The sequence below is a fragment of the Alexandromys fortis genome, unplaced genomic scaffold, assembly GCF_014885135.2.
Source record: "Alexandromys fortis isolate MF-2015 unplaced genomic scaffold, M_Fortis_MF-2015_v1.1 scaffold_35, whole genome shotgun sequence".
NCBI classification, from domain to species: Eukaryota; Metazoa; Chordata; class Mammalia; order Rodentia; family Cricetidae; genus Alexandromys; species Alexandromys fortis.
Genome location: NW_026067913.1, coordinates 4,853,276 through 4,875,656, shown reverse-complemented (window position 1 = coordinate 4,875,656; position 22,381 = coordinate 4,853,276). Strand labels below are relative to the sequence as shown.

Sequence of the window (22,381 nt, the reverse complement as noted above, 5' to 3'; positions counted from 1 at the left end):
TATCTTTATAATCCCTAAAACGTGGAGATAAGTCAGTCTGCAAGAAGCTTGGGCTCACTTTGTCAGGTTCTCAGTTTCCACGTGCTACACAGAAAAATACATTGAAATCACCACTAAAAATTTTTCTTTTCATTAAGGGGCATAGACCACATGTGTCATTTGCTAAAGTGAGAGGCCCTCCAGGTATGAGTGACTAGCAGTTTCTTTGTAATTACCATGGGTAAATTTATGTATTTTAAAAAAAAATACTATACAAGATTTTTTTTTGTTCTCTGATCTATTGGAAAGAGACTGGGTTTGAGTTTCACTAGCTAATATTTTGCTGATTATGTAAACTTCTGTGACAATATTATACAGTCAGAGAAGGGAAGGAAAGTGGGAGAAAAATAGAGGCTTCCTCCAGGAGACATGTCTTAGCCTCCCTTCTTCCTCGTCTGTGAGGTCTGCCGTGCATTCCACGTGTCCCCTGGAAGGCTATCAACACTCAAGAAAATATAGAATGGTTCAGATTGAACACAGCCCTTAAGAAATGTGGCGTAACTAATTTTCAGGTATTTAGTAAGCATTCTGCCAAATATTACAGATAAAACGGTAAAACTTCTGTAAGACAAAGGATGTAGCTCAATGGCGGACTGTGTACTTAGCATTATGGAGGCTCTGGGTGCAGGTCCTAGCATCCCCAAAATCTACCTAAGAGATTAGATTTTTATCTGTTTTAGTTGCTATTATGCTTTATACTTGTGTGTGTGTGTGTGTGTGGTTGTTCAATAAATATCCAATGAATAACCCCTTCGAAAATTATTTCAAAACAAGCAATTATACGCTGAGCCACAGGCGGGCTTCCAGTAGCACTTGTTTTCAACACAGCAGGGAAACTTCTGAAATCAGGCAATGATGTTGCATTAGCGAGTCCCCTCAGAGTCTCCCAAGGTAGACTAACTCTTAAAAAGTTTGCAATGCTTACTTTTTTCAATTTCATTTAATTTTTTTTTTAAATCCTATGCTCTGTTTTACCCTTAGAGCTCACAGAGCAACCAACCTGTAATCCACTATGGATACTGAATATAAATAAACATGCAGGGCTTAGATACTTCACAAAGATTCTCATCAGCCATTAACACAGAGAAATTAAGAACTGTGTGATCTGAGGTAAAGAATCAGGAATCACTTATCCCACAGATATTGACTGAAAAACACTTTTTGGTAATAGATTAATATCAAGTGATTAAAAGGGGGAACATTAGTTTTTGAAGATTTATTTTTCTGATTCATACTCTCTATTCAGTTTGAAACCACATGAGAAAGTCACTTGGCTGGCCCTCTGATGTGGTGCTGGGATCCAAATTGTGGATCCCTGATAAAAGAGTAGGCACTTTGAACCACTGAGCTATCTCTTTGGCCCTTAATGTATCTTTCTTGTGGAAACTCATATATAAGGTGAGATGGGGGGGGGGGAATGTGTAGGCAGGACTGGGCCAGGGTTCTAAGGAAATGGAAAGATATTCATCCTGACTGAAATGTTATGAGTAAGTAGTTGCATGATGAGAACTGCACTGAGGAGCGATCCCCAATACACTGAGGAGATATACACTACTTTCTTCGCTTCAGAAAACTCATTCTAGGAAAAGAGCAAGAAGACCTTTACAGAAATTCACTAACAAAAGTAATACTACCGTTCTATGTAAGGGTAGCAGCAATCAGAATGGGATGAAATTGAAGATGAAGGAGGGATGTAAGTGCAAATCAGCGTAATTGATTAGATAGTAACTTGAGAGATACATATTAATGACGATACATCGGTTTGAAGTCTGATAGACAGGGAATACGGCTGCACCATAGGAAATGACAGGAAGATAAAGCTCCGTTGGGAAGGGTATAAAATGAGATCATGAGTTCACATCCAGACATCATGTGGTGGTTAGTTATTTACAGAATTGTAATTTGACAGTATCTTCAAGGTGTTTGTGCAGATCTGGTGCTCAATGCAGCCATCTGTGGCAGAGAGGAGTTTGCTGTGTTAGAGATGATTAACTGAAGAGCTGAGAATGAACTGATATGAGAGAGATGGGTGAAAGAGAAGGCACCAGCAGTCTAGGCAAAGGCTCAGTGGAGGAGGAGAAGCACTCTCAAGGAGACAGAGGAGCTTTGGGAAAGTAAACAGAAACCAGCATGAATTGAATTACAAAGCAGGTCAGGAAGGCGGTTCCAGAAAGAACTGGCTTCAGACAGGTAAGATAGAGACAACTAGGAGAGGGTCTTGATGTTTAGCAAATTCAGTAACACCTTGAGCACAAAACAGATTGCAGCCTTTTGAAATGGAATTGATGTGAAGGAAGCAACCATAGAGCCAATAAGACTTCCTAATTAGGTCCTAACGCTAAATAAGGCTTTCTAATTATTTCCTAAAGCTAAATAAGACTTTCTAGTTAGGTCCTAAAGCTAAATAAGACCCCCCTTCCAACTAGGTCCTCTTATGCCAAATTGTAATATCTAGAAAAGTTAGTAAATCTGAATACCGATATGTAACAACAAAAATTTTCATAGATATTCTGGTTCAGATAACTAAAAATGAGTTTCTGAACTTTATTCTATGTTGTAGATTTGAACTCTAGCGTGGTCCCATCTCTTCCAGCTAAGATTCTAAAGCTGACCAGTTCAAAAGAACAAGCTAAAGCTTACTTAGAAGAGAGGCATGTTGTCCTGTAAGTAGTGGGAACATTGTTAGCCCTATAAAAGTCCCCATAACCAGGGCAGAATCTTAAAGCAGATCTCAGTAGCTTCCCTTCGAAATCTTTCAGTAAACATGTCATTTTTCTAACCCAAAGATCAAATTCCTTACATAATTTATCTCTAGCCACATTTCAACACGGTCTTCACACTGGCCTAACAGGGCTTCATTTAGCTCATCAGTATTCTTCCTTTTAAATTTTTGCATATACGTCATTACTTTTCTACATCTCATGAGTTTTTGTAAATTGTGCTTTTATTTTTATTATGTTTCAGTTTTTCCCTCTTGGCCTATGTACTTAGAGTTTTGTTGTCTAACTTCCAAATATTTTTCCAGCCCTGTTTATATATTAATTTTTAGTTTAATCCCATAGAAGCATAGGAGCATATCTTATGACTTCTGATCTTTTAATTTTTATCAAGGTATGTTTTCTGGTCCATATAGTACAGTACATCTTGGCAAGTGTTTCACTTAAGTTTGAGAAGAATGCATAATCTTCTGTTGCTAAAATTATTCTATAAATGCCAACTCTGTATTGGGAATTGATGTCTTGGATGACTTGGCAGTATGTGAAATAAGCTGGACACAAACAGATAATACAGTGTGCTCTCATTTACATGTGGAATCTTAGCAATCTGAATTCAGAAGCAGAAGATAGAATGATGATTAGCCTGGATGTGACATCTGATGGATAATCTGGATTAATGAATTCTGAATATAGTTTAAATAATGTGATAACTACAATTAAAAACACTGCATTAGATACTTGATATTTCCAGAGATAGGAGATCTCATTTTTCTCAAGTAAAGTAATTGAATNATGCCTTACTTCTTCAGAGTTGCCACTTTTACATACGGTGTGTGTCCTTGTTCTTAGTAAACTCTTCTCTTTTTGTATCTGCAAGATTGGTGGTGACAGTCACCACTGTTTCTTGCATTGATGATAGGCATCTTCAGGCTGCCTTTTTGTGCTTCTGCTATTTCCTTCCACATTGCTTTGCACTTGTTTTATTGTTTAAGGTTCTTGCAGAGGAAGGTTGGAGTGCTGAGTTAGCACATTTCACATTTCCTAATGTGTGCATGTAGTGCAGTGACTTTTGCTCTCAGCGCTGTTTCATCTTTGTCCACAGATTTTGGTCTTCTGCACTCTCATTGCCATTAACTTCAGTGTGTTCTTTAATTTTCCGTGGAAATCCCTGTTTCATTCAGATTTTATTTGAACATGTATTGTTGAGTTTCTAGGTATTTAGTGACTTTCCTGTTAACTTATAAAGCCTAGAGGATAGGCAGGAAATATGGTTCAGAGGTGAAGAGCACTGAGTGCTCTTGCAGAGGACTCCAGTTCAAATCCCAGCACCTACGTGGAAGCCCACAACCATCCACATCCAGTGCCAGGGAACAAATGCCCGCTTCTGGTCTCTGCAGGCCCTGCATGTATGTACGTCACGTATGTGCAGGCAGAACACCCATACACATAAAATAAAAATAAAGGAAAGATTAAAATAATAAATAAAGAGAACCTAGAGTAATATTAACCTTCTGTTGCTAATGTCTGGGTTTTTTTTCCCATTTTTATTGGAGAATAAATCATATATGGCTTTAATTCTTTTGAATTTTTGAAATTTGTTTTGTGGTCTCATTTAAGATTATTTAAGGACATTGCCTATCATGGTATATGTTCTGGGGACAATGGAAAATAATGTGTGAATTGCTGCTGTAAATCTGTGAGTAGTTTGTATATTCTGGTGTTCAATGATGCTGAGTTATTCTGTACCATTGGTTATCTAGTAGAGAGTGTTAATTGTCTTACATTATAACATAAAAATATTCTCTCTGAGGTAATTTTAACTTATTTCTTTAATTAAGTCAGCTGTGCCAAAGAGGAAGCAACAGTGACATCACCAGGCTGCCGTGTTTACACATGAAATCTGTGGGTCCACAAGCTCAACCATGCTGAAGGGATGTCTTCCCTCTGAAGCTTATTCAGAATTAAAGCCTGTTGAAATACAAACTAATTTCCCCAAAATTATGTAAAATAGGCTATTGTTTTTTGAAAGGACCTTGGTGAATTAATTAATGCAACTGACCAGAGCATAAAGGCAAACACTCCCTACAAGTCAGTGCATACTCTTGGTTTGCATATTTTGCTTAGGTTCTATTTACTCTGTAAAACAAGCCAAGCCTGCCTCTCTTGCTCTCTTTTTTTAAAGAATGACTTAAGGATGTTATCAGTAGCTGAGTAAAAGTTGGAGAAACTGGTTTTCTTCTCTCAATTCATGAAAAACCTGTAGCAACAAGAAATTGTATTCAACGGTGTTTACAAAATATCTTAGTATTGCATAATATGTTGAAAATGTCAACTAGATGTAAATCGTATAAAAAATTTCACAGATAAGAATGTCTTTTCTTGGCCAGGGCTTGTGCTAAGAATTTTTACCCTTAAAGATCCTTTGAACTCAAGAGTTTTCTCATGTTTTGTTAATATTCAGAGAGAAAAGTATTTTCCCAGGGTTCCACAGTAGAAGGTAAGACTGAAATGTAACCTTTATCTTCTGTGCTGCACGAGCCAGCCTCACTCGTGTGTGCCACACTCCGCATCCTGAAGTCATAGACTGGCTAGCTGTTATCAGGAGCTCTTCTGTACTATTTAGCAGCATCTCTGGCCCTTTTCCCACTAAATGACTTCCATGGCTATGTTTTTGACAGTTAAAAATGTCTTTGAACACTGCAAAATTACTTCGAGGGATTAAAAAAAAAATCAGTCCAAGTCAAGAAGTACTTACTGCACCGAGGAGGTGGTTCAGTGGGTAAAGTACTAGCTGTGCATGCTCAAGGGCCTGAGTTGAGTTCTCAGCGCCTGCAGAGCCACATGCAGTAGCACACCGGTGCTCCTCAGCAGCCTGAGAAACGGAGCCGCAAAGACCAGCTGAGCTCTCTTACACGATGGTGGAAAGTGAGAACAGTCATTTGAAGTAGTCCTCTGACTGCCACACTCATACCACGGCATCCGTACAAATGAACACACATCCCTGCCATTCATACATACTATGCATGCACTCACACAAAGATTTAAATAAAAGAACTACTCGTCTATATTACCTTAGCTCTAAAGTGTAAACCCAGACTATCCAATAAATAGTGCATATAGATCATGCTCTTTATTAAGGATTACTATAAGATAAATGAAGCCTAAGCTGAAGAGTTAAGTGCTTGTTGTAGGGCAGCGAGTGAAATGTTCTCCTTAGGTCTTGAATAATGCACCATGCAGAGAAGAGAGGACATAAGGAAAGTAGCATCAAATGTGGTGTAAATGAAAAAAATGCAAATCAACAAGTACCTCAGCCGAACCCGTGTGTGGCATTACAGTCGAGAGTTTGACAAGCAGTTGAGGAGAACTTACACTACATGGAAACGCATGCGGTTGTGTGTTCAGGGGCCTGATAGTATTAAATGCGTTAATCTGAAACAGTACAGAGTCGCGGTCCAGGAAAATCACAGGACTTTGGACAGAGTCAACCAGGAAATATCTGAAAAGGGAAAAAGCACTGCAGAAAGGAAGTCAGGGCCAGGCCTGTTAAGATTCAGTGGCAGAGAACCTTGGCGGATCTGGCCAAGGTATACTGCAAAGTCACGCCACACAGCAGAGCTCACTCAACAGGTTTATTGGGAGAAGGAGGGTAGGCAGAGGCTGCCTCTGAGCAAGGGTAGAAGGGGTAATAGGGCAAGAAGAGACGGCTCTGGCGTTTTACAAGAGCAGTGCATGCACACAGTGAGAATATGCGACTTGTGCCAACAGTGGAAATTAAAATTAAAAAAAGGGACCAGGTCTCGTCATGGAAGCTGTGGTGTGACACAGAGAGTCACACTACACCCTCCTGTCCAGACGTCTTTCCTTGCACTGTTCAAGTCCTCCGGCTTCTGCTACACTGTTGGTGCTGGGCCCTCACTAGGACTCCACTTGGATAGCCTGTTGTTGCCCTGTGTTGTGGCAAACCTGCAGTTTGGGGTAGACAGCCCTGGTCCCTTCGTGTACTCCTGCAGATCACCGTGGTTGTTGGGGTGGACCAACACATAACCCTGGTTCTGGACCTGGGTACTCGCAGGGCTGGTCACTCTGTCAGCTCTCTCTTGTCCTCACTGCTGGTATTAGTTCTGCATTGCTCTGGTGAGGTCGCCCTTTGCAGCAAGGAGCAAGAGGGGACAGTTTTCCTGCTTCCATGTCCTCAGGGCTGAATCTCCCACAGTTACACCTTCAGGGTCAGCTCTGCTGTGTTGCCCGGGCAGGGAGTAGGAACCACTCTGGAGTGCAGCAGCAGATGGGGAGCAGGGACAGCTCCCTGGCTCTTATGACCCCAGGGAAAGCTCTCCTATCTGCCTCAGGCATTGGTGAGCAAAAATGGAGGGACAACATGCCTCTCCTGTCTTTGCCACCACATGACAGTAATGGGGACAATTCTTCCAGGCTTACAATATTGGGACTGACTCATCAACAACTTGACCAACAGGATTGGATCTATTGGGCTGCCCAGGTGAGGTGCAGGGCCTGCCCTCCTGAGTGTTGCAGCTGGTAGTGGCAGGGGCTGCTCCCCTGAAGGCCCAGCTCTCTCACTTAGTAATATTTGAAAATCTCATTTTCTATACTTAAGAACATTGAATTGCCAGGCGGTGGTGGCACAGCTCTTTAATCCCAGCACTCAGGAGGCAGAGGCAGGTGGATCTCTGAGTTCGAGGCCAGCCTGTTCTACAAGAGCTAGTTCCAGGACAGGCTCCAGGTGGATCTCTGAGTTCGAGGCCAACCTGTTCTACAAGAGCTAGTTCCAGGACAGGCTCCAAAGGTACAGAAGAACACTGTCTCGAAAAACCAAAAAAGAAGAAGGAGAAGGAGGAGGAGGAGGAGGAGGAGGAGGAGGAGGAGGAGGAGGAGGAGGAGGAGAAGAAGAAGAAGAAGAAGAAGAAGAAGAAGAAGAAGAAGNGAGGAGGAGGAGGAGGAGGAGGAGGAGGAGAAGAAGAAGAAGAAGAAGAAGAAGAAGAAGAAGAAGAAGAAGAAGAAGAAGAAGAAGAAGAAGAAGATTGAATCACTAAGGTTATATAATTTCAAAACAAACATAACTTGAAAATTTACTTATTGTATTTCATTGCCTTTGTAGCAAACAGGAAGAATTGGAATCCTGTGAGACATTGGTTATGTGCCTTGAATATGTGAGTGATTCAACAACTCTTCTGCTTTCTATCATTTCTTTCCACTGTAACTTAGTTTATTTCCATGCCGTTTAAGGGTCATTAAGTTGTAATGCTTCTGCTGTGCTGAAAATAAATAACTTTTGAAAGAAATTATACTCAACAAGATTCCCTGAAGAAAGCTAGACAGTGGGGTTCTAATGTCCATGTTGGGTAGAGCGCTATGAGACAAAGGGGCACTACAGATGTTTATAAACACCCAGATGCTGAGAATATATTCCCTTTACTTTACTTATTATACTCCCTATTTTAGGTTCATATAGGAAAATTTTTTTGAAGTATAAACATTTAACTTTTTAAGTTCTTAATAAATATGTACTTCTCATAAAAAAAGTAGAACTTAAAATTAACATTTACCTAAAATTGACCATACAATTAATAACAGAATATTAGTATATTGTTAGTGGGAAGTAAACTACAAAATAAGAGAGAAAATACATTACAATAAGTTATAAAAAAATACAAGAGTAAGATTATGAGACACACTAGTGGAGAAAACATCAAAATTTAAATTTTAGTTTCCCCCTACGCTCTATGACCTCTGTGTCTGCCATAGGCTTTTGAATGAGTTTACAATACCAATGCCAGGGGTAGATTCCCTCTTATGGAGTGGGTCTCTAATCTAAATAGAGAGTGGTTGGTTACCCTCAGATATCCCTGCCACTATTGCACAAGTGGGAACCTCCTGCCTGCAGGTTGGTATTGTAGTTCTTAGGGATCACAGCTAAGTAGGTCCGTTGATGCCTCCCTTTCTTCTTCCCCAGCTGATCTCATAGCCCCTTCCTGCACTGTAACAGCTGGCTGGCAAAGAAGGGATTCATTTTTCTATTTCATACAACTAGGGTAGGTGGTATATTCAGCTATTGGATCTTACCGTCTTGTCATTGTGGACAACCAAAAAACATGGCAAGAGCTTGATTTTGCTAGGGGTCCTTTCCTAACCAAGTCCTCATAAGGAAATGAAACATACCTGGCGCTGAGTTCTTTGTTTAATAACTCACAGCTTTTAGGAGGAGCTCTTATAAGCCATTCAGGGTATCTCCATTCCCCAACATTTTGTTTGTTTGTTTGTATATGTGTATTTTTAGGTTGATTATAAGATAATAGCTTCCATATAGGTTTTTTTTTATATCGCCTTTTTTCTTTACTTATCCCCTAGTGTTTCCTATCCTGCCAGTTTCTTTAATTCTCCATCCCCAGGATTGCACCTCTCTACTTTCATATCACCTTTGCTTGAGCATCCCTTCTCCCTTAAAATATCCCTCTCCCCACAGCTTCTTTCTAGACTTCTGAGCTCTACAGGAACTCCACGCTGAAGACACAAAACCAGAGATTGGAATGCAGGGACACAAACAGCATGTGCTTTTCTGTGCCTGGATCACCTCACTTAGTATAACTTCAACAGTTTCCTCTGTTTTCCGGCCAATTCCATCTATTGTGTACATGTTCCACCTTTTTTATTATCCACTCATCAGTTGATGAACACCTAGACTGATCCATTTCCTGTTATTATGAATACATAATAGCCATAAATATGGATGAGCTAGTATTTCAATAGTAGGATATAAATGTCTTTGGATATATTACCAGAAGAGGAATAAACATGTGGTAGTTCTGTTTTTAGATTTTGAGGAATTTCATAGATTTTCATATTGGCTATACGAGTTTATCCTACAGTAACAGTGGATTTAATTCTGTTGTTTAGCTAAACTGACATAGAATCAAACCTCCTTCTAAACTCTCTCTCTCTCTCTCTCTCTCTCTCTCTCTCTCTCTCTCTCTCGTGTGTGTGTGTGTGTGTGTGTGTGTGTGTGTGTGTGTGTGTGTGTTTAGGCACATAGATAATTACAATCTTAGTCAGAGAAACCTCTTTCTAGTGAACTGTGGATATTACAGACTTAGGGCTACACAAGTAAAAGAAGAAGCGACAGTTGAGTGTTCAGCCCTAAACAAGGCATTTAATATCATCCCCCTCCTAGGTTCTGGGGGCATTGCAGAAGAGGGGGTAGAAAGAATGTAAAGGCCAGAGAATAAGGGAAAGGGTTCCAAAAACACTGTATTGCTACATGCCAAATTCTGAACACAGCCATTATAATAACAACCACTCAATAACTGCAGACGACTTCACTGGATCTGCACTGGAATGGGTGATGGCCACTCATTTCTGAACTGCCAGACTCACAGAGAGGGTAGCCTTTGCCTTTGGTTGTGTGCCCACTCGTGACCCCACCAGGCGGCTGTGATTAAACTAAGAGGGTCAGGAAACACAACCAAATTCAAAGCCTTGCATCTGGGAAAGAGACAGGTAGGGGGAAATGAGGTTGATACAAGTAGCAGGAAGATAAGACACGGCTTGCAAGAGAGTTACCAGAACACATTCCATGCTTGTATGAAATTGTCAAAGAACTAACAATTCAAAACCATTAAGTTTGGAGAGTCTTGATATTTTGCCAGGGGAAGCAGTATCTACACTGAAACCTCCCTGCTGAGTAGGAGTTTCATGAAGGGAAAGCAGTGCAAGCAAATGCCATGGGCAGGAACAGCTTTCTGCTTAAGAAACTGGCTGAAGGACGAGGTAGAAAGGCCAGATGATGCAGAGCTCTGTAGACGTGGCCAGCGCAGAAGAGCCAGGCAATGCGCAAACTGGGGTTGAGACTGATTAAATTGTCTGCCTCTCTTTGTTTCCGTGTCTTCATTCGTAAAACGAAGGCAGTAAATAAAGCTCTTCACAAGGGTTGTTTGCAAGTTTAGTGAGTTCAAACTTAAAATTTGTTATTTTAGAGATTTGTTTTCAGAGCACATGAGATGCCTTTGCATGATATTAGTGATATCATTTTTAAAAGAGCACGATAGTTACTGCTTCTCCTTAACAACATTGGCGGAATGTGGGTGTTTGCCAGGCAATTTGAGTGTGTGGCCCTTTTGTGCTAGGATGTAAAGTCACATAGCCGTCTGCACATCACTCTAATTTTACACGGGATAACCAACTGACCAGCGTTTAGCAACAGTCTCTACTGTTAGGTATTAATTCAAACCCTGAAATGATTCTTTTTGATATGCGAACTGTCCTTGTTTCTATGTGATACTTATCCCACAGTGAGGCGACTATAAAGGCTTATCTGTAACTTGAAAAGAAGAAATTTATAATCACTTTCATCTGAACAGTTTTAGATGAAGCATCAGACCCGGGCTAGGCCAATACTGAGGTTCTCCATCTAGCGTTTTGCAGCTTTACGAATTATATTGCTTTCATTCATATTATCAACTTGTGTCATATAGCTCAGTGGTTGTACTTCCTACACTTCAGTCGACATTTCCTTTGTATGCATATACCGGAATGATTTTATTTAATAAAAAAAGAACATCTCCTATGTGGATTTTAAATTTCCCTTATTAAATATTTATATTTTCAAAATGTCTTTATTTAATTGAGTGAGGTGCTTGGTGCCATTTCAAAATAACCTCAGGTGGTGGGTGTAATGACATATCAAGGATCTGACCTTTAGCATTTTAGGATTCTATTTGTCTGCATTTTCTTCTGCATTCATTTAGTCTTAATTTATATGCTCTTCCTCCATATCGCTTAATGAGTAGATGTATTTATTATAAGAATCATTAACCATAAAAATATATATATCTGAATGCATACCATCTGACTGCTGATTTTTACCTTCATTCATATTTCCACTGCGCGTCTGTATAAGGCTGATGGATATTTGCACAAACCTCATTCATTCTCATTAAGGGCTTCGATAGGCCCTGGTCTCCTAAACTGGTGTCCACTCTCTTCTCACGGCTTTGCAGTCAGCTTATTATACTTTTTATTTACCTAGAGATACTTTATTTTCTAGTTCTGTGCTATTCCTCTAAATAGAAAATTGAATGTAATATTTACACTGACATAATTAAATGAACATTTTACAGCATCTTTCTGTGTGCTCTGATATCACAGATAACCAGTTGTCTGCATAGCTCTTGGCTAGTAACAGAGTTACAGAACAATGATCAGTTATAATAATATGTTATTAAAAAAACCTATTTAGGTATTTCTGTATTGATTTTTAGAAGTGGGGATTCCAAATGAATATTTTTTTATTAAAGAAATGATTGAACAGTCAGCCTAGATATTTATAATTGTAATTTTATGTTTTCTCAGTTTACACAAATCATTATCTCAAGAAGAGAACTTGAAGGATCAGTTTAACCATGCCCTTAGTACCTATGAAGAAGCCTTGAAAAACAGAGAGAGAGTTGTTTCCATCACTCAACAGCAGAATGAAGAACTGGCCACCCAACTTGAGCAGGCTCTGACTCAGCAAGCAAGCTTGGAATTGCAGCTTCAGTGTGCTCTTGAGGTCTCCCAAGCAGCCAATGAAAAAGTTCAGAAGTAAGTAAATAAAAGCATGAAACATAAAAAAAAAAATCAAAGCAAAACAACTTTCCTTTGGAAACCAAACAATATCTAGTTTTTGTTTGTAATACTTACTAATGCTTTGAGGGAAAAGTGAACAAAATGAACTTTTTAGGTTCATACCACATCCTTTTTGATATCAAAAAATTGTTTTCTTGAGACTTACTATTACTATAATATTGGGATAAATTGTTTATAATAAGTGGCCTTGACCAATTAAGGGAGACCATGGTGCTTCAACCATTACACACCCCACATTGAGAGGCAATGGTATTCGCAAAGACAGACATGTTGCCACGGGCTGTACTCACTGAGCCTTGCTGTCATGTTTATGGAGTTGAGGTCTTCTGGGACCTTGGTCGCTGAGGCCTCTCACTGCTCTGAACCAATACAGAGAAATTAGTTTTCCTGTGTTGTTCTTTAAAAGTATTCAGTGCAGCCTGCAGAGTGCATAATTATATTTGTTTATTTTGATGGTTCTTTGCATTTTTATTAAAATTTAGCCAAAGCTGCATAATCAACTGGTCCTTATGATGGTGCCCAGAATGCTAACACTTTCCCAAGCAAAGACGTCCGTTATTAATTTATGGAACTTGAATCTTGTAGCAGCGCTTTCTGAGGAAGCTTTATGGACTAGGGCTTGTCAACCCATCCTTTTGTATGGTGGACAGCACACATCCTCACTCACAAATTTAGTCACCTCTTGTTGCCAGCACAGCTTTTTCCCTTCATCTTGTTTGTTTCTTTATTTTCAATACTAAATCCTATGCACAAGTAGCAAGGCTTGTTACTTCCTTTAACTTCCTAGTTGAAATAAGTGGTCTCAACGATTTCCCCAGCATCTCTGAAACTGTATTTAAATTGATAACCCAAACTCAAGTGAATCCGAGCAAAGCCATTCTGGAATGGTTTAGGGTTCCACACTTTAATCTTTGCTGACAGTGTGTCTTGAAGCTTTTAATTAAGTCCTGTGCATTTTATGTATAAAAATTAGATACAAATTCAATAAGTCATTATATATCTAATTATTTTCAAGTACATTAACAAGCTAAGAATGTTGTGATATATAGATGGGTAATATATATTTTATTGTAAATCACAATCAGTAACTTGGACATTATGATATGATTTAATTCTGTCTGTACAGTCTACCGAGAATTATAAATTTAAATTTTTTAATGTGTAAGCACTTCTTTGCTGTATGACTAAAATTCCCTAAAACATTGGTTTCTTGAGATCAGTTAGGTTTCAAAAAATGTTGGAAATGTGACCAGCTAACATGTTTTTAAAAAAAAAAAAGATTTTTTTTGAATACTAGAAAGTGGGAAGATCATCATTGTTAGCTCATATTATTAAACTGGGTAGTTGTAACTACTGGACAAAATTATGTCCTTTTTATTTTACACATTAACCACAAACACATAAAGCCTTTATAATGGAATTCTACCAATCTGAGGATCATTTTAACATGATTTAACACTACAACATGACATTTTATAAGAGCTAACTGTTGAAATTACTTCTCAAACCTTTTATTCTGAGTTCCAACAAGACCTATTTGAAGTATTGGGGGGATTTCTTTTATATATTCTGTTCATTTTCATAGCTACAAATTAGGCAGTTTGTATCTTCATCACGGTTGCTTGAGCATCAGTCTGTGCATTCTAGGGGGCTTTAGGAAGGTTATCCTCTGAAAAGACCACAAATAGAACTGTGTTAGATGGCCTTAGGATGCTCTATACAGTCTAGTTTTTCACTGAGACAAATTCTTTGAAAATATCTAAATACATTTTACAGTATAAAATTTGAACAAAAAAAAAGGTCTTTTTTCTGTTCACAACCAAATTTCTTGAGTATATGATCAATAATCATTGTTCGTTTTTCAATACCTATATATGCTTCTGGAGTTCATTACATTCTTGGCAACTGGCTAAAACTGGTCTCTTTAAGATTAAAAGTAATTTTCTAATCCCAAAGCCCACGGCACATGTTTACCATATTCTTATTATAAACTGATGCACAACCACGATAAAAATAAAGATGTACACTCATGATTAGCAATAGAACATAGCGATTTCAACACTTACACTTTGGATTTAAAATGTGTAAGTATGCACTTGGACTTTACTGTGAAGCGTCACGCTGGTATTCACACTGACATGCCTTCTTCAGCAATGTTGTAGGAACTAGATGGAATGAGACGTGCAGAGCTGTTAAGCAATCCTGTTCTGTGTTCCCTCCTCATGTTGTCCCCTCTCTACTGCACTGTCTACCCATTCCTCAGAACGGTTCTGCCTTTTCAGGACTAGATGCCTTTGCAAATGTTGATCTCTCTTTGTGGAGCCCTTTGCCTTCCTGCCAGCCTCAAGATCATTGTGCATCCTGTGACAGTCAGCGTAGCGCTGAGCACAGGAAAATGTGGGCTCAGTGTTAAATCAAGTAGCTCTGGATTTCGATCCCTGATCCCTACTAATTGCTTAAGAGATCTACTTACTCCATAAGGAAAAGTTTCTAGATCAGGTTAGAAATAATACTGGTTTCATATAATGCCTTCTTATGAAGAAAAATTATATAATTTATTATACAATAATAATATAAATGCCTAGTGCAGTGCCCGAATATTACAAAATGTTGTATTATTAATAACAGCATATCCATTAATATAAGACCAATTCTACCACATCTTCTCCATAAAGTTGTCATTATTTCCTAGAAAGAAAAATGTATTCTCTGTTTTTCCATAGTATTTAGGCTTCTTTTTAATGTATTACGAAATCTTCTGGTCTACAATATGCCCAGATATAGTTATTGAACTATATATTTTTATGCTTTTGTTTCTTTCCTGCTGGACTATATATTGCTTGGTCGTATAAGTTCTTAGGCATGTAAGTCCTAAAATTCTACATGATACTTCTTATCTATTGAATGTCAAATGAATGTTAGGAAAACTTGTGTTTAAAACTTTGAGCTAGAAAAAAAAAAAAACGTTCTGAGTGAGGTAACACAGACCCAGAAAGATGACCATGATATGTACTCACTCGTAAGTGGATACTAGATATAAAGCAAAGGATAACGAGCCTATAGTCCATGACCCTAGAGAAGCTAAGTAACAAGATGAACCTTAATAATAACATATATAGATCCACCTGGGAAGGGGAAATAGACAAGATCGCCTGACAAAATTGTGAGCATGGGGTAGGGGAGAAGAGAGGGTAGAACAGGAGGAGGATGGGAGAAGGGGAGGGGAAAGGAAAACTTGAGGGAACAGGTTAGTCCAGATGGAGGGACAGAGATGAGAGCAAGAAAAAAGATATTTTGATTGAGGGAGCTATTATGTGGTTAGCAAGAAACTTGACATTAGAGAAATTCCCTGGAACCCACAAGGCTCACCCAAGCTAAGACATTAAGCAGTAGAGGAGAGGGTGCCCAAACTGGGCTTGCCCTGGAGTCAGGTTGATGAATATCTTAAATGTCACCATAGAACCTTCATTCAGAAACTGATGGAAACAGATGCAGAGACCCCAGCAGAGCACTGGGCTGAGCTCCCAAAGTCCAGTTGAAGAGTTGGAGGAGTGAGAATGTGAGCAAAGAAGTCAAGACCATGATGGGGACACCCACTGAAACAGTTTACCTGAGCTAATGGGAGCTCACCAACTCCAAGCGGACAGGGAAGGAACCAGCATAGGACCAGACTAGACCCTCTAAATGTGGGGGACAGTTGTATGGCTGGGGCAGACTGTAGAGCCACTGGCAATGGCACCAGGATTTATCCCTACTGCTTGTTCTGGCTTTTTGGGAACCCATTCTCTTTGGATAGATACCTTGCTCAGCCTAGATATAATAGGGAGGGTTTTGGTCCTTCCTCAAAGCAGTGTGCCTTACCCTCTCTGAGGAGTGGATGAGGTGAGGGAGGGAATGTAGAGGGAGTGGGAGGAGAGAAGGGAGTGGGAACTGGGATTGGTATGGAAAATGAAAGAACATAGTTTTCTTTTTAAAAAAATAAATAAATAAAAAATTCTGCCATCACAATGAAGTGCTTGAAAACACAAATAAGACAATATTATTCATTCTTCAGCCAAGGGACATTTAGGTTGTTTCCAGGTTCTGGCTAAGGAAAATGTGGTACATTTACACGATGGAGAACTACAGAGCAGAGAAAAATAACAACATCTTGAAATTTGCAGGCAAATGGATAGAGCTTGAAAATATCATTTTGAGTGAGGTAACCCAGACCCAGAAAGACAATTATCAAATGTACCTATTCACAATTGGTTTTTAAACATAAAGCAAAGAAAACCAGCCTACAATCATAACCCCAGAGAACCTAGACAACAATGAGGACCCTAAGAGAAACATACATGGATTTGATCTTCATAGGAAGTAGTAAAAGAACAAGATCTCCAGAGTAAATTGGGGGCATGGGGAACATGGGAGAGGGTTGAAGGGGAAGGGAGAGGCAGGGAGGGGAGCAGAGAAAAATGTAGAGCTCAATAAAATCAATAAAAAAATGTTACTTTGACAAAAAGATATTATTTCCCTATTAATCTCTCAAGTATCCTTCACTCCCTACAAGGTAAAGCACAAACAACTTAGCATGACATATGAAGCTGAAGGTAGGCCTTCCCTCATTGTTCTAATACTCTTCCTGTGATAGGCGTTTTTAAGATTTCTCTTTCATGCTGGAGAAATTGCTCAGTGGTTAGGAACATTTTGTCTTGCAGAGGGACTGTAGTTCATTTGCCAGCACGTTCACAAGAGCTTTCAACTACCTGTAACTATCCCAAGAGACCCAACACACTCTTCTGACCTCTGCAGAGGCAGGTGCATACATGGCAGATAGACATACATGCAGGCAAAATGCTCAACACACATAAGATAAATGAATCTTAAAAGAGGGTTTTTTCTATTTAATTATTATATTCATGATTCTTTTATAGTTTATTCGTTTTAATTGAGCTATACATTTTTTGTCACTTCCCTTCCTTCCTCACCCTCCCTCCTGCCCCCCGTGCTCCCAAATTAGTCAGGATATCTTATCATTTTTTTCCTTCCTAGGTGGATCCACATATTTCTCTCTTAGGTTTTTCTTTGTTGTCTAGATTCTCTGAGGTTGTGGACTGTAGGCTGATTATCCTTTGTTTTATGTCTAAAAGCCACTTATGAGTGAGTACATATTATATGTCTTTCTGGGTCTGGGCTACCTCAAACAGGATGGTTTTTCTAGTTCCTGCAAATTTCAGGATGTCATTGTTTAGTAGTAATTCATTATAAAAATGCACACATTTTCCTTATCCATTCTTTAGTTGGGGGCATCTAGGTTGTTTCCAGGTTCTGTTTATGAATAATGTTGCTATGAAAATGGTTGAGCAAATGTCCTTGTGGTATGATTGAGCATCCTTTGGGTATATACCCAAAAGTGGTATTGCTGGGTCTTGTGGTAGATTGATTTGCAATTTTCTGAGAAACTGCCATACTGATTTCCAAAGTGGCTGTACAAGTTGGCACTTTCACCAGCAATGGGGGAGTGTTCCTCTTACTTCACGTCCTCTCCAGCATAAATTGTCATCAGTGTTTTCATGTATAAGATGGAATCTCAGAGTTGTTTTGATTTGCATTTCACTTATGGCTACGGATGTTGAGCATTTTTTTAAGTGTCTTTTGGCAATTTGAGATTTCTCTGTTGAGAGTTCTCTGTTTAAGTCTATACCCCATTTTTTATTGGATTATTTGTTCTTTTGATGTCTAGATTTTTGAGTTCTTTGTGGATTTTGGAGATTAGCCCTCTGTCCAACGTGGGGTTGGTGAAGATCCTTTCCCATTCTGTAGATTGTTATTTTGTCTTGTTGATTGTGTGCTTTGATTTACAGAAGCTTCTCAATCTCAGGATGTCCCATTTATTAATTGTCGCTCTCAGTGTCTGTGCTACTGGAGTTATATTTAGGAAGTGGTCTCCTGTGTCTATGCACTAAAGGCTGCTACCCACTTTTTCTTCTATGAGATTCAGTGTGGTTGGTTTTATGTTGAGGTCTTTGATCCATTAGTCCTTGAAGTTCTATCTAGAGCAATAAGACAAAAAAAAATAAAAAGAAGATCAAGAGGATACAAATTGGAATAGAAGAAGTCAAACTTTCTATATTCACTGATGTTTTGATAGTATACATGATTGACCTTAAAAATACCACCAGGGAGTTCTACAACTGATAAAGGCCTTCAGGATACAAGATTAAACCAAAATTCAGTAGCCCTACAATATACAGATGATAAACAGGCTGAGAAAGAAATCAGAGAAATATCACCCTTTACAATAGTTACAAATAACATTAAAATATCTTGGGGTAACTGTAAATGGAAACTGCTTTTTTGTTTTTGACCTGCCCAGACCTGAATAATAATACAGAAACTACATTAATTACAAGACTATTTGGCCAATAGCTTAGACTTCTTATTAACTAACTCGTACATCTGAAATTAACCCATTTCTATTAATATATGTATCATAATGAGACTGTGGCCTACTGGAAAGGTCCCACTGGCCTCTTTCTTCTTTGACAGCTACCTGGCATATCTTTGACTCCACCTACTCTCTCTATACATCTCTTCGAATTTCACACTTTACTCTGCTAAGTCATTGGCCAAAATAGCTTTATTCATTATCCAATAAAAGCAACACATATCACATCAGGTAACTCTAACCAAACAGGTGAAAGACCTGTATGACAAGAACATAAATCTATGAAGAAGACAGAAGACGAAGAAAATGGAAAGATCTCACATGCTCTTGGATAGGTAGGATTAACATAGTAAAATGGCAATCTTACCAAAGTCAACCTATAGATTCAATGCAATATCCATGAAAACATCAACAAAATTCATCACAGACCTCAAAAGAAGAGTACTCAACTTCATATGGAAAAGAAAAAAAATACAAAAACCTAGCATACCCAAAACAATCCTCGAAAATAAAGGAACTTCTGGAGGCATAACAATTCCTGACTTCAAACTCTACTATAGAGCTACAGTAATGAAAACAGCTTGCTATTGACATAAAAAACAGGCAGGTTTACCAATGGAACCGAATTGAAGGCCCAGATATCATCCCACACAACTATGAACACCTGATTTTTGACAAAGAAGCTAAAATTACAAAATGGAAAAAAGAAAGCATCTTCAACGAATGGTGCTGGCATAACTGGATGTGGACATGTAGAAGAATGCAAATAGATCCATAGCTATCGCCATGCACAAAGCTCAAGTCCAGATAGTCACCATTCTTAATCTGTGCATGTATTAGCAACCTTTAGTCATTCAGTGTTATAGTAATTTTGAATGTTTGTTGCACTCCATTCTCTCTGAAATTTCCCAAGACACAGACACCATTTTCATATGCCATCTCCAAAATCTTGTCCAGATGCCCCTGTAAGATAGGCATTCCACAGTGCTCACCAACAGGAGAGCCTAACAATTAACTAGAGAGAACAGTGAAATAAAGTCATTCGCTGTCCAGGTCAGGAGCACGTGGAGCACTTTCATGTGAATTATGATTGATTTAGGCCCTAGATAAGAATCTTCTCCCAGCCCAGTGCATTTCTAGGAAAAGGAGGCCTTTGTTGTCGATCCTCCACAACTCCCCAAGAAACTGGGACTTGATTACCAGATTATAATTCTTGTGCTAACCAACCATTTCTATCAAGTTTAATTACATTTAAGACCTAACACCATCATTGATAGTGAAGTGAGGTCATCTAATATTGTTAAGTTTAAAATTTAAATTTTATATATTTTTTCAGTTATAAAATGTTTGATGTTTTCTGATATTTTTAAAGTTTAAAAGTATTTCTGGAAAGAAAAGTTATATAAAATTACCATACTTAATATGACTTAGAAATGCTTATAAAATAAAAATTAGTGAATGCTGAACCTCTTTGTTCAAAAATAGTTCTTGACCCAGTTGTCATAAGATCTAATATTTCAAAGGCGAGTAGTTGGTCCAGTGGTTAAGAGCATTTTGCTGCTCATCCAGAGGACCTGAGTTCAGACCCAGCACCTATGTTAGGCAGCTCACAGCCACCTGTGACTCTACCAACATGAGATCTGACATTCTTCTAAACTTCACACACAGAGACATACATACACACACATACATAAACACAAATTTATTTTAAATATAAAATTTCAGTAATGAGAAGCCATTTCTTTGGGTGAAGCCCGCTATGTTTCTTTGAAATTTTGCTGAATATATGTACTTCGATTTGATGAATACCACACAGTGATTTAGCCTTTTGATTGTTTCTGATAGGTAGGTGCTAAACAGCAGGGGAAGAGCATAGGAACTTTGTGATGAAAAGATCTTTTAGTAGTTTTTCTAAGGACGACCTCTAATCTCTGTTTACTATAGAGAAAATAGACATACCATTCTAAAAGACTCTTTTACGCTCGCGAGGATTTGAGGCGCAGTGATGTTGTCTACAACACTTTATTTTCTGTCTGCAGACATATGCTTCTTGTAGCCCAAAGCGAAACTGCCAAAGGTTTTAATAAAATAAAATTTGCCCTATTTAGCCTACCCAAGCTGTATGCACTTAAGCGTGATGACAATCATGGTAAGGTGAAACAGCGTCTCGGAGTTCTGAATTTTTACATTTCAATAGTGTTTGTCATAGATCGTCTGTCCTGTAAGCCAGGTTTACAGCACTGCAATCCAGATTCCCTCGTGGGCTGTAACTATGTGACGAATACATCGGGCAAATGGATGTTAGACGTTTTTAAGCACTTTAAACGTATTTTCTAGAAAGTTAGCTTTTCAGAACCTTCTGTTCATTCTTTTCTTCAAATAAAAAACAACGAATCAGTTGCTTCAAATTTACATAATTCCTTCTCATTTAAAATTTTATAGGGTTATCAAAATATCAAAGATTAGAATAAAACATTTCAGTTGATAGATTTTTAAAGTTGTCTTTGAGAACACCATAGAGCCTTTCTCGAGTGATATTGACAGGAAAACAGAAAAGAAGCCATGCAAAGCTAACAAAGTCTTTCCTGCCCCTTAGCCAAACACTGATTTCTATGAAGAAGTTGATGTTACAAAGGAATTGTGAATTCTCAGCCTGGTTTCCCTGCTGATGAGTAAGAGCTGTGTGCACTTCTCTTCAAAGTGTCAGGGGAGTCACCATAGTGTCACACAAGGGTTCTTAGCATAGAGCAAACACGCTTTCCACAAACTCGGCGGCCTAATCTGTTTGCAGGTTGAATTATAAAGCGGGATGGATGGCTCTGGTGCTGGGAAGGGGAGCCCAGCATTTCCACAGTTTCTTCATTTAAAACGAAAACCAGAAAAGGCCTACTATTTTCATCGGAAGACTTCACTACACGTTTCTGTTTTGCTACTTGCTCAAGAATCTGATTTGACCGCAAGGAGAAATAGTTACGTAAAAATATTCTTAAGTAACTTAATGTGAAAAGTCTCTGAGAACATTTGTTTTAATTCCGTGGTCTCTTCAACCCAGTGTTTCCTTGTCAAATTTACCTGTGATATTTTTCATATAAATTCTTGGTGGACTATTTTAATTCCATGGCAGCATTAAACAGATATTAATATTATGAATGCTCATGAATTGAATCAAAGACTGAATTTTACAAATTCTCAACTCATCATAGGGTGTAAATTAGTATTTAAAATAATGTTTAAAGTTGCCTTTGATGCATCAGCACAAATAATAGACTAGAAGATGCTGGCTTTCAAGTAGCTCATCAGATGTGTTCAGTGTTTGACATTCAGAACTTTTCTGGAAAGAACACCCGGCAGCGATCGTCTTTTCGAATGCTCACCCAGATCAGCACCTTCTATGTCTGTACCACATTAGATTCCTCTTTTCTGTCGTTCGCATGTGGAAAATGAACTCAGATGAGTCCCAAGACACTGCGAGATGCTGAAGAGCATCCAGATACCCTGTCTCTCGTCTCAGACACATGATGCAGTCTTGTACATTGTGAGAGTCTATGTTTGT

At 38.7% G+C, this 22,381-nt stretch overlaps 1 protein-coding gene across 2 annotated transcripts in view; it reads left to right on the top strand.

Moving 5' to 3' along the window:
- Positions 1-22,381, top strand: part of Mipol1 (mirror-image polydactyly 1) — a 221,057-nt gene that overhangs the window by 175,999 nt on the left and 22,677 nt on the right. Inside the window, exon 10 of one of the 2 annotated variants that reach the window (XM_050138773.1) lies at positions 12,123-12,353. In XM_050138773.1, coding sequence (XP_049994730.1) covers positions 12,123-12,353 — 231 coding nt within the window. Of the gene's footprint in view, positions 1-12,122; positions 12,358-22,381 lie in introns of those variants that run through there. The other variant, XM_050138774.1, reaches the window with a different exon arrangement.